This window comes from Myotis lucifugus, unplaced genomic scaffold (assembly GCF_000147115.1).
Source record: "Myotis lucifugus unplaced genomic scaffold, Myoluc2.0 scaffold_164, whole genome shotgun sequence".
NCBI lineage: Eukaryota > Metazoa > Chordata > Mammalia > Chiroptera > Vespertilionidae > Myotis > Myotis lucifugus.
Genome location: NW_005871212.1, coordinates 2,210,992 through 2,222,769, shown reverse-complemented (window position 1 = coordinate 2,222,769; position 11,778 = coordinate 2,210,992). Strand labels below are relative to the sequence as shown.

The 11,778-nt window shown below is 56.9% G+C and overlaps 1 protein-coding gene across 1 annotated transcript in view; it reads right to left on the bottom strand.

The window, feature by feature from the left end:
• PEPD (peptidase D) overlaps positions 1–9,895 on the bottom strand; it is a 115,975-nt gene extending 106,080 nt beyond the window's left edge. The window contains 2 exon segments of the mRNA XM_006095976.3: positions 1,495–1,678; positions 9,811–9,895. Of these exon segments, the coding sequence (XP_006096038.1) occupies positions 1,495–1,678; positions 9,811–9,827 (201 nt within the window). The 5' untranslated portion in view covers positions 9,828–9,895.
• Between the last annotated feature and the right edge of the window lie 1,883 nt (positions 9,896–11,778).

The following is an 11,778-nucleotide window of genomic DNA, read 5'->3' as shown; positions in this document are numbered from 1 at the left end:
GCCTGGATGCTGGATGGCCATGTCCCCTAGGCCCCTGGAGCAGGATGGCCATGTCCCTTAGGCCCCTGGATGCTGGTGGCCATGTCCCTTAGTCCCCTGGATGCTGGATGGTCATATCTCTTAGACGCCTGGATGCTGGATGGCCATGTCCCCTAGGCCCCTGGATGCTGAATGGCCATGTCCCTAGCCCCCTGGATGCTGGGTGGCCATGTCCCTTAGGCCCCTGGATGCTGGTGGCCATGTCCCTTAGTCCCCTGGATGCTGGATGGTCATATCTCTTAGACGCCTGGATGCTGGGTGGCCATGTCCCTTAGGCCCCTGGATGCTGGTGGCCATGTCCCTTAGGCCCCTGGATGCTGGATGGCCATGTCCGTAGGCCCCTGGATGCTGGATGGCCAAGTCCCTAGGCCCCTGGATGCTGGGTGGCCATGTCCCTTAGGCCCCTGGATGCTGGTGGCCATGTCCCTTAGGCCCCTGGATGCTGGGTGGCCATGTCCCTTAGTCCCCTGGATGCTGGGTGGCCATGTCCCTTAGGCCCCTGGATGCTGGGTGGTCTGTTCCCTAGGCTCTGCTTGTCCCCAGGGAGGTCCTGGAGTTCCCAGTGTGTCAGGCCCCAGCTCTGGGCATGGCAGGGAGAAGAAAGTACTAGACTCGGAGTCCGGAGACGGGGTTCTAATTAAGCCCAGCTTCACTCTTGGAGCCTTGATTTCCTCATCTGTGAAGTAGGTGCAATGCTAGGGTCAACGAGAGTGGGGCCAGCTCAGGGCCTCCCTGTTTTCTCAGTGAGCTCCTCTGTTGAGTGTCCTTGCTCCTACTCCTGGGAACTGGGTGATGTCAGCGATTCTCAGCCAATGCCTCCACATCCAGACTGGCTTCCTGCAGCTGGGCCACCTGCCACCCCACAGGTTTCCAGAACCTCAAGGAGCTCCTGGACCGCTTCCCAGGTGAGGGTCTCAGGGTCAGCATTGGCCAAGCTGGGAAGAATGCCTGGGCCTCCGGCTCATTCTCAGCACCCTGCTCACAAGCCTCCTCCCTGACCTCTGCAGCCCCGTCCTCCCTGCTGCAGGCAGAAGAGACTGAGCCCCCCCATCTGCACCTCTCTCTGGCCCTGGGAAGCGGCCCAGCCCACCTTCTGCCACCCACTCCTATGGACACCATCCCCCCACCTGGAACACCCATCCCCAGCACCACCTGTCAGAATTCACCCTGGCCTCCAGCAACCACACCAAACGCTGCCTCCTCCATGAAGCTAGCCTGCTTGCTCCCCCGGAAATATTATCCTTTTGTACTGACCCGAGAGAGCTGAGACTGGCTGGTGACAGCTCTGCCCCCAGGAATGCAGGCTTCCTTGGCGCCCAGGCCCAGGCCTACCTTCAGAGAGCCTCTCAGGGTCCCTCAGGAAACAAAGCTGCCCAAGGCCCTCCAGGCTGGATGCTGGAGGAGGAAGGCAGCCACCGGAGGCCTGGAGTGGGGGAGCTGCAGGGGTGGGCTCACCTGACGGAAGAGGACCCCGGTGTCCGTGCAGTAGCGCTGCGTCTCCTCCCCACCCTGCAGCAGCACCACAGAGCCAGCCTGCACAGCCGGGTTCTTTCGCAGACGCTCACACAGGCGCTGCCTGTTCAGGGCAAAGAGGGCCAGAGGCACCTTCAGGGTTTCGTTCCCCAGCCAAAACCAAGGTCTGCAAAGACAAGAGCACACACAGCCACACAGGCCTGTTAGCACCGCCAAGCACGGCCACCGCGGTAGTCTGAGGTGACCAGAGGGCTAAGCCTGACATGGGACCCCATGAGCACAAGGCTCCTCACCGGCCTCCCGAGGACCACAGGGGCTTTTCAACCACAGCCTCCCCTACTGCCCCTGAGCGCTGGGCCACATGGGGTGATGTCACCACGGCAGGTGAGGCACAGGGAGGGAAAGCCTGCAATGGTTTGGCGACATATTCAATTCCTGCCCTCAAGGACCTGACATCCATGCCTGAAAACACACGATCTGGCCCAAACAACACTGCATCCCTGCCCAGGCGCCTGCATGCTGCCATCTCCTCTGCAAATCACAGACCTGCAGCTGAGCTGGCCGTTCCTCACACATACACACACACACACTCACACACACTCTGGACACCCACCCACACACACACCCAGGACAACCCCCCTACACACACACCCAGGACACCCGCCACCCCCATACACACACACACCCAGGACACCCACCACCCCCATACACACACCCTCAGGACAACCCCTCCCCACCCACTGAATTACTAGTGAGGCAACACCCCCCCCACCATTACAAGGACTGTCCCCCGCCCCCCACTGGAACAAACAAATCCACTGCTGTCAACTAATCACACTAAAGTTGCTTGAGCCAATGAGCAGACCCATAACAAGGTGACCTTTTCAGAATAGCACCCACGAGTGCTGTCTACCTGAACAGAAGGAGCAAGGGATTGGCTGCTGAGACTCACTGGGCTGGGAGGAGCCAGGCTTGGCAGGGCAGGTGGGTGTGTACCCCCACCTCTATCCCCCACACTGGCTTCCATTTTCACTGAGAAACACAGCTTATCCTCCCCAGCACCCACTCCCCAAACCCCACCTGCCTCTGGACACTCCCCACTCCTGCTCCCACAGCTCCTCCACTTGGCGTGGCTGCCCACCTCGATGCCTATTCCCTGCATTGCTCCAGCATCAATTCTCCCCTCAGGAGCGTTCTCGGCATCCAGACACACAGGAACCTCACTTTCTTTAAAATAAATAAATAAAAGCCCTTCCCTTGACCCCCGTGCTCCTCCAGCAGTCTAGTTCCCTCCCCTGTGCAGTAAACATCCTCTAAGTCACCTAAGCCCACCATCCCCATGTCCTGGCCACCCATGCTCTCTCATGGCACTCCATCAGGTCTCAGCCCAGCTCCTCCCTGCACTGCAGCACCCACAGGCCTCTGGGTGCCCAGCACACTGAGGGCCACACTCTCTGCTGAAACCCTGCCCAGCTCCAGCTCCAGCCACACCGGGCTCCCTCCATCCTCCGCTCGCCCTCCACGCTGGAGTTCCCATCTTCCACCTGGACCACTGCAGGGAACTCTCAACAGCTCTCAGTCCCAGATTCTCCCGCAGCCTGGTGTGCACCACCCAAGGGGCCCTTCAAAAATGCAAATCTGAGCAGGCACGCCCCTGCTCAAGCCTCCTGCTTTCGGGTGCACTCAGAACACAGCCAAGCTTAATCCCCAGCTTTGAGGAGCTTAGAACCAACACCCAAACTCCACCTGCAAGGCATTCTCACTCTTCCCTGAACACCAGCACACGCCCCACCCCGCAAGGGCCTTTGCGCTGCTGTTCCCGGTGCTCACGTCCTCATTTTCCCAGGTCTCTGCAGAGATGCCCCTCTTCCCAGAAGCTTTTTCAAAAACCCACCCAAACCATATCCCCTACTCGCTTCATTCCTCTCTAGAGCATGTGCCACTGCCTAACATCACACGTTTACTGGACTGTTGGCCCCCCAGGTACAATGTAAGCTCCAGGAGGGCAGGGACCTTGCCTCCTTCCAGCACCTGAGAGTGCTGAATGCCTAAGTGCAGGAAGGAAGGGCAGCCCCAGCAGGTGGGGTGGGGGGAGGGTGGGCGTGGAGGCCCAGCGATCGAGCGAGCGCAGCCCAGAGCTGAGGTGAGAGTGAGGGCTCTGCCTGCGATGGCATGAGAGAGAGCCAAGCCAGGCACATGGAACTTCGAAGGCAGCGGGCACCTCATGCACTCACCTGGCTGTGGTGAGACAGGGCAGTGAGCCAGGACAAGCGGATAGGGAAACGGAGACAGATGCTGAACAAACTGCAGAGCGACTTACAGCAGGTACAGAAGGTCACCTCCCTACAGGTAACATCTAGGCCTCAGTTGTATTTCAGCTCCAGGCCCAGAAAAGCTGCAAAACCAGGGCATAAGCCAGGACCAGCTGCAACAACCAATCAGTGGAGACAATGGCTTTGAAAGGCTACACCTGGAAAAGCTAATGAATATTCTATTGAGATCCTTCCTTAAGACCTCCCCAACCTTCTAAACTTTAAAATCCCTCAAAACAAAGGTCTCAGGGTCCTCTCTCCCTCCCGGAGCAGGCCAAGCAGCCCCGCCTAGGCTCTCCTGTTGCTTCTTCTATCCTAAGCCCTTCCTGGTGCCAGTGCCCCAGCTTTAATAAACGTGCTCTCAAAATCACCTGGACTCGTGCTGTGAAATCTCTCCTGAACCCACAGGCTACTGGCCAGCCCGAGGTAGACCCGCTCAGGGACAATGGGACCCTCAGAGGCAGAAACCCTCCTCACATCTTGGCTCCAACGCCACCTTCTCAGGATGGTCTTCCCTGGCATCCCTCCCTTATCCCCCTCCCGCCCCCCTTCCCACTCGGTATGAGCTGGGCTTCCTCCACCCTCCCAGCTCTGCGCCCAGGGAACACCGAGGACTCTTCATCAGCAAGCTTCCCCGCCTCTGGCATCCAGGTGGGTCCAGCCAGGGAGAGGCACCGAGGGGGCAGGAAGGAGGAGACGAGAGTAGGTGAGGAGAGGGGGGAGAACAGAGAATCCACTCCCAGCCCCTGACGGAGTCTGGAACTATGACTGCTGGCAGGCCCTTCACACAGGGCCACAGTCCCGCCAGGCTGCCCTTCCTGTAGCGCAGCCCTTGATGGTTCCTGACCAACTTCCCTCCCCTTTCTCCGCCGATTCCCTCAACCTGCCCACAGCTCTATAAACCGACCCTGCACTGCACTCTCTTCAGTAACCCCTGAGGAAGGCTCAGCCAGGTCCCCAGCTGCAAGGACACATTCCCCTGCTAACACACATGCAGCCTGTGTTCACTGAGGCTCATCGGTGAGGTCTGCCTCTGCCCACTGTCCACCCTGTGAAAACAGAGACCCGGTCTGCTCTGCTCACTACTATGCCCAGGACTTGGCACCCTGATTGGCACACAGCAAGTGCTCAATAGTTATTTGCTGAGTAAACAATAGTCACAACATGGACACACACACACACACACACACACACACACACACACGTGCAGATCAGAAGTTGCCACATCAGCCTCAGCAGGGCAGGAAGCAGAACCCTGGGGCCCCAGCCAGGCTGGGATGGGTGGAGGGCCATGCACAGCTTACATATGCTGACAGGACTACAGCCTCCCTCCCCTCTCCCCTGTCTCCTCCCCTCCATCCTCTCCCAGAAGGGTGGACACAAGGGGCTAAGGCTCCCAGTAAGTCAGACCATTTCCTGTCAGGCTCAGCCACAAGGATGAGAGGGCAGAGGAAACAGTCATAATGCCTGCATCCCAGCTGGCCACACTGTCAGGAACTGAAAGTGCAGCTGTCAGCATCCCTGCAGTGTCCCTCAGGGTCCCGCACACTCTTTCCCCCACTCAGCAAAGCCCATGGAGTGGGGTGGGCACAGAAAAGAACCTCATCTTTACAGACTCCCCAGCAGCACCGAGGAATGACACCGAGGCACTGCCACAGATGCCCAGATCCAAGAGGCCTCAACAGCAGAACTGGCTGAAAATCCCAACCTCAGCCTGCAGAGCCCAGTGCCACCCACCTCATTCTCCACCACTCCTGGCCCCTCTGGCTCAGTTCCCTCCTCAAACACACCAGGTGCCAGCTCCATCCCACCACTGGGCCTGCCACCACACCCCCACCTGGAAGGCTCTTAGAAGGGCTGGGCTTCCTCTAGTCTAGAACCTTCTGAGAGGCCTAAATCCCCCAAGGAATCCAGACTATGGCCTTCTGGCACGAGGGCCAAGCAGCCCAGGTTGAGACAAAAAACTCGATAAGGCACCTCTCTGTGAGTTCTGCTGCTATTGCGAGGAGAGCCTACAATACTGCCCGATCCTGTGCAGCTCAGGGAAGGCAGCCCGGCCTGAGCCAGCAGGCAGGCTGCTGAGCTGCAGGCATTCATTACGGCAGGGCACCCCCAGAATCAAGGTTTATAGAGACATGCCCTTTGATTTCTCATGACATAAACCAAACCACCAGAGAGAATGTTGGGCCCAGAGCCAACGCAGGTGACTTTTCTCTGCAAGTTCAGCAAAGGCAGCCCTCATAAAACATCTCCAACTGGTTTCTGCTGGAACTTCTAACAGGCACCCGGAATTCAAAAGGCAAGAGCCAGGTCATCCTGAAGTCCCAGCATAGGTATACTTTCCTGCAGGCAGCCGAGGGCACAGGCAGTGCCCAGGGGAGACAGCAGGGGCTGGCAGACAGTGGCTCCCGGGCATCAAACACCTCCACAGAATAAGCTCTGGCCCCCACAGGCCAGCACGCAACCTGCGGACCGACCACCAGGGCCCAGGAAGCGGCCAGTGGCCAGGATTGGGGCAGCCCCAGGAAAGGGTGATCCCGCTGCTCCTGCAACCAATTCCCTACCCCGCAACTGTACCCATTCCCAAAATCGGTTCTGAGCCACCTCTTCCTTTGCCCTCAATGGCTACCTGCTTGCGGGGTTCTTACTCAAGGCTCATGGACCCCTGGGGATTCACCGATAGAATTTTAGGACTCCATTTACTTGGATGGGGAAAAAAAATTATGTTTATTTGCTCTAACCTCTCAAATTTTCTTAATGTAAGCAACTAACCACAATAGCATCAGTAGTGTATGACTGTCACCAACAAAAATCACAGATATTCTCATATATCATTGATGTCATGGTATCTCAAATATCACTTTTGCTCTCACTACTTCAAAATTAAGGTGGGTATTGGACCTGTGGCTTTTATTATTTAATGTGTTGATAAAGAAGTATATATTGCTATACCACAAATTTATTTTTTAACATGTTGATAACTGTATTTCACTATAACTGGTTTTCCTTGTAATCCTCTGTATTTTACTTCATGCATTTAAAACCATCATGCTGAGGAGGGTGCAAAGGTCTCTCTGATGCCCACGCAGTCCACGGCACAGTTTAGGACAAGATTCTTGCCCTAGAATGTGTCACCACTTCTGGATGGAGCCACACTGCCAAGGACCAGTCTGTTCCCTCGCCCTCAGCACCCAGCACAGGCCTGGCACCAAGCCCAATGGCTGTCTGTCAGCCAGGCCAGCCTGCTCACCCTGGTGAGAGGGGCCTCTAGGCAGCTGGTCAACAGCTCCCACTCTGTCTCCCTCTCTCTACAGGAGGGCCAGGGGGCTAAGCAGAAACAACTGAGAGAGGGTTGTGTGGAGTCTGGACCAGGTCTGGGAAGGGCTGGGAAGGGCAAGGGGCACTCAGTGGCCAGTACACAGACCCACCCCTACCCCAGCCCAGTGTCAGCCTGATGCTTCCTCTCCAGGAGTATAAGGTCCATATCAGGGTGGGAACGAGCTTTGATCTCCAACCTGACTCCTCCAGATACTTTCTCTCCAGAAGAATGCTGACTCCAGTGTGACCTATGACCCAACAGGTACACACCCAGGGAAGCTCACCTACTACTTCTCTCTGGGCAAAGGCTCTCTGGGCATCAGATCCCTGGGAGCCACTCAGTTAAGAATTGAAGATATCGCCGAACCGGTTTGGCTCAGTGGATAGAGCGTCGGGCTGCGGACTCAAGGGTCCCAGGTTCGATTCCGGTCAAGGGCATGTACCTTGGTTGCGGGCACATCCCCACTGGGGGGCGTGCAGGAGGCAGCTGATCGATCTCTCTCATCGATGTTTCTAACTCTCTATCCCTCTCCCTTCTTCTCTGTAAAAAATCAATAAAAATATATTTAAAAAAAAAAAAAAAAAAGAATTGAAGATATTTCCTCATCCTACTCAAAATTATGTCCCTCTCCCACCCACAATTCCTTTCCTCAATTACTAAGAGCCTCCCGGAAAGTGGATCGGCCTATTGGACAATTTAGAGTAAGTCCCCCTTTTCTTCATTCAGCAGCATGTCACCCAGCACCAATGACAGGGCAGCCACATGGATATCAACTGAACAGGTCCCTAGAGGCATAGGGCACAAGCCCTCACCAAACCATCATGGGCAGGTGTGCAGATGTGAGGAAGCATCCTACCAGCGGGAGAAACTGGGACTCTCTGGAACTCAGGGGCTGAGGGGTGGGAGGATGGGGTCAGGAAAGGATTCTAGAACAGGGACCATCTGAGCTGGACCTGCAAGTATGTGAACAATTATGTCAGAGGAACAGGACACTTCAGGGCCAGCTGGTGGGTAGGCAAAGGGAAGAGGAGAAAGAAAAGAGCCATGTGGGGGAGCAGATGCAGGCAGGTCCTGTGCAGGGGAGAAGGCTCAACTCTATCCAGGGAAAGCTCAAGACATGGCTCAAGGAGAAGACAGGGCTTCTTCCCACCAAGTGCCATAGATGGGGTGGGCGTGACCTGAGAGCAGGCGGACCCTCTGTCTCAGACTTGAACTCCCTGCCTAGAAAGAGCTGAATCAACCTGACACAATCCCCAGAGGAGCATTTCAAGTTGAATCTGAGATGCTAGCTTAGGGCTTGCACTACTCCCCAAATCACATGGAACACACCCCAGGACTCCCATGGCCTATCTGCCACAGGCTCTAGTAGCACTCTAATGGCCACCAAATCAGACTCCCAGGGAGCCCATGGCCATGACTTGATGGCGGGGTGCCTCATTATGTCTGAGCTCAGACCCATGCCCCTCCATGGCACACACCAAGACCAGAGCCAGGCAGATGGATGACAGAGTCCCATGTGTCCACCTGCCCCAGTGGCACGTGAACACCTAAGGGTAGACTCAGTACTATTCCTGGAATACAGCAGATGCCCACTGTGTGTCCTAAGCTCTTCCAACCTTGGAGGCCAATAGAGGGGGCCACTTTCTGTTGTCATTCTCCCCACCTCCCCAAAATAAAGATGCACTCAGTCTCCCAGTTCCTCCATTCTGATCTCAGCACCCAGCCTTGCATCTGGGGCAGTCCTCCTCTTCTACACTGCCCCTCCTGGCCCCAGCACCACCAGGCCCACATGCTGTCCTCCCCCTGAACTCACACACAGCCCAAGGCAGTGATCATCTAAAAAGCAGACATGAGCAGATTAAAACACCTGAAGGGCTCCAAGCCCTCAGGACAAAGTCTGGAGAAGCTTCTTGGGCACCACACCCTCCAGCATGGAGACTCACCTCCCTCACTCCGGTCCCCAGAACACTCTGAACTCTCAACCTTTGTCTCTCAACCTTTGCTCAAATGTTCCCTTACTCGGGACACTATCACTAAGGCTTCAGTGTGACCCGGTCTGTCCATACTTTCCCCCACTAGGACCACTCACTCATTCTTTCATGCAGCAGAATTTATGAAGCACCTACTGTGTGCGCAAGGCACCGCGCACTAGTGATGCCCAGGAGTGAACCAGAGAAAGGCCCTGACCTTACATTCTAAATGGGAAGACAAGAAACATAAAAATATATGTACTATATACTTTAATAGAACAGGTGCTTTGGGAAGGCTTCTCTAAGGAGGTGACATTTGGGCCCTGAAGGAAGTGGGCAAGTGCCCCCATCTCAAACTCTGCCTCCTCCCGGAGCGCCGGGGCCCTGGCGCCCTGGCAACGCGCCGCCTTCCCATCGGAAGGTCTGGGCCGTGAACGCGCGCGTCCACCCGAGCCCCCACCTCGGCTGCACAATGGGGACGAAGGCCCCCCGCTGCCCCGAGGACCCAAGGGGAGCCGGGAGCGGAGCTGCGGGCACAGCGCCGCCCGGGACTCGGAGGGCGGGGCGCGCCTCCCGGAGCGAACACGCGCTGCGCGCCGCCACCCGGAACGCCCGGCGGGGGCTGTCACCACTGTGCAGCCAGGAGGCCCAAGTCCCCCCACCGCCGGGCGAGACCGGGCACTGGAACCGCACTCACCTGCTGGCAGTCGCCATGTTCGCTCCGCTCCGGCGTCACGTGAAGTGCGGCATCAGCTGAGGCCCGACCCGTCCCGTCCCGCTGCGGGGGGCGGAGCCTGGGCGGGGCCTGGGCGGGACCTGGGCGGGGCTGGGGGAGCCGGAGCCCTTGACCCGCCCCCTCCAGCGCGGGCCCCCACGGAACCCCGGGAGGCGGAGCCCTGAGGCGAGGAGCATCTCTCTGCTCATTGGCTTCTGGCTGCAAGCGAGGGGCGGGGCCGAGGCGGGCGGGCGTGTCTGGAGGGCGGGGATGCCTTGATTCAGCAGCCCCAGACTTGGAATCTCAGCCTCCCCTGGGAAGGACACCTGGGGAAGCCCCTGACCCAAGCTAGGGGTGGGCCAGAGGTGACAGCTATTGCTTATGAAAGGAAATGGCTTGGGAAAAAGCCCGGGCGATTGGAATAACAGAAAAGTTCAGTGTCCAGGAGAGAGGGTGTGGGAATGAGAGGATGGCCTCAGAGGTAAGAGCAAGGCTCAGATCCTGCCCGGCTTTGAATATGGGGCTGGGCTTTATGTCTGGTAGGAACTTTCCAAGCTCCCTCAACTGCAGGATGAAGGAAGACCTGGAACAGGAAGGCCAATGAGGATCTCTGGGGAGAAGTAGGCACGTAGAGGGTACAGTTTAGGAGGGAGACTCCACCAGAGGGCATTCCCCTCTGCTCTGCTGGACACTGGTGTTAGGTGCAGGGTCCTCGTGAAAGCTGGGCGGAGGGGTCCCAGGGAGGGGGGTGGGAAGCAGGTGTTCCAGGAGAGCAACCTGGGCTGCAGGTGCCTTAGAGCAGCAGTAATATTAACAACTACTGCCAGCTTACTGTGCCCCAAACCTTTGCAAATGTTAGCTCATTGAGTCCTCATAACATCCCCGTGAGGTGGGCTCCACCCTGAATGCCATTGTACTGAGGCCCAGAGGGGTTGGTAACTAGCCTGAGTTCACACAGGGGCCAAGTTCATGCAGTTAGTCACACCCCTGAGTAGTGGCCCACACTGGCTCTGTGAAGGAAAGGGGCCCATTGCTGGGGTCCTGGGCCATAGGATGGTGTGCAAGTGTGTGTGGACTGGAGGTGGGTCCCAGCACATGCCCCTGGACTCCTAACCCCAACCCCCAGCCAATTCAAAGCTGAAAGTAGCTTCTAGTTGAAGGGCTTGAGTGTGGGGTGTCTCTTGTTTCTTTATCAAGACAAGAATGCGGGTCTCCCTGGCTGGGCTGGGGGGGTGGAGGGCACCAGGGCCTATGAGATGGAGAAGCAGCTGCTGTTTGTCCCCCCAAAGCTGGGAAGAGAGCAGGCTCCTGAAGTAGGGGGAGGAATCAAGCCAGACCATAAGCAGAATGGGTAGCACCACATGGCTGCTTCAAATCTCAGTACCATCCTGGTTTCCTCACCTGTCGGTGGGAGCTAATGGGACCCACCTCATGGGACTGCCTGAGAATTTCCTGAGCAAACACCCAGGCACCTTTAGCCCAGGGCACAGCCAGAGAGGCCAAAGCTGTCAGGAGGAAGGTGGCCTTTCCAGACAGACCCAGATAAGATCACGGAGAGGGGATGGAAGAAGGGCTCCCCATCCTGCCGCCCCCTTTCCACTACACATAGAAATTCTCAGGGGTCCCTGTCCTCCAGGCAGACCCCAGAGCGGGTCTATCCGCCAGTGTCAAGGGAGGAAACCAGAGGCACAAGGCCCTATACCCCACTGCCGGCCCTGGGTCCCCAAGAACTTGAGCCTCCCATTAAGCAGATGCTCTACCTTCACCTAAAGAGACTTGATTCCCTAATGAGGGACACTTTTTAAAAATAACCAAGAGTGAGCAGAATGCTCACTTTATGGAAGGAAAACCTGCTCGGGAGCTAATCACAGCCCCTCTGACATTTTTTTTACATAATATATGTCAAAATTAAGCTAATTGCCAGCTCTGAGTATTTATTAATGTGAAAAA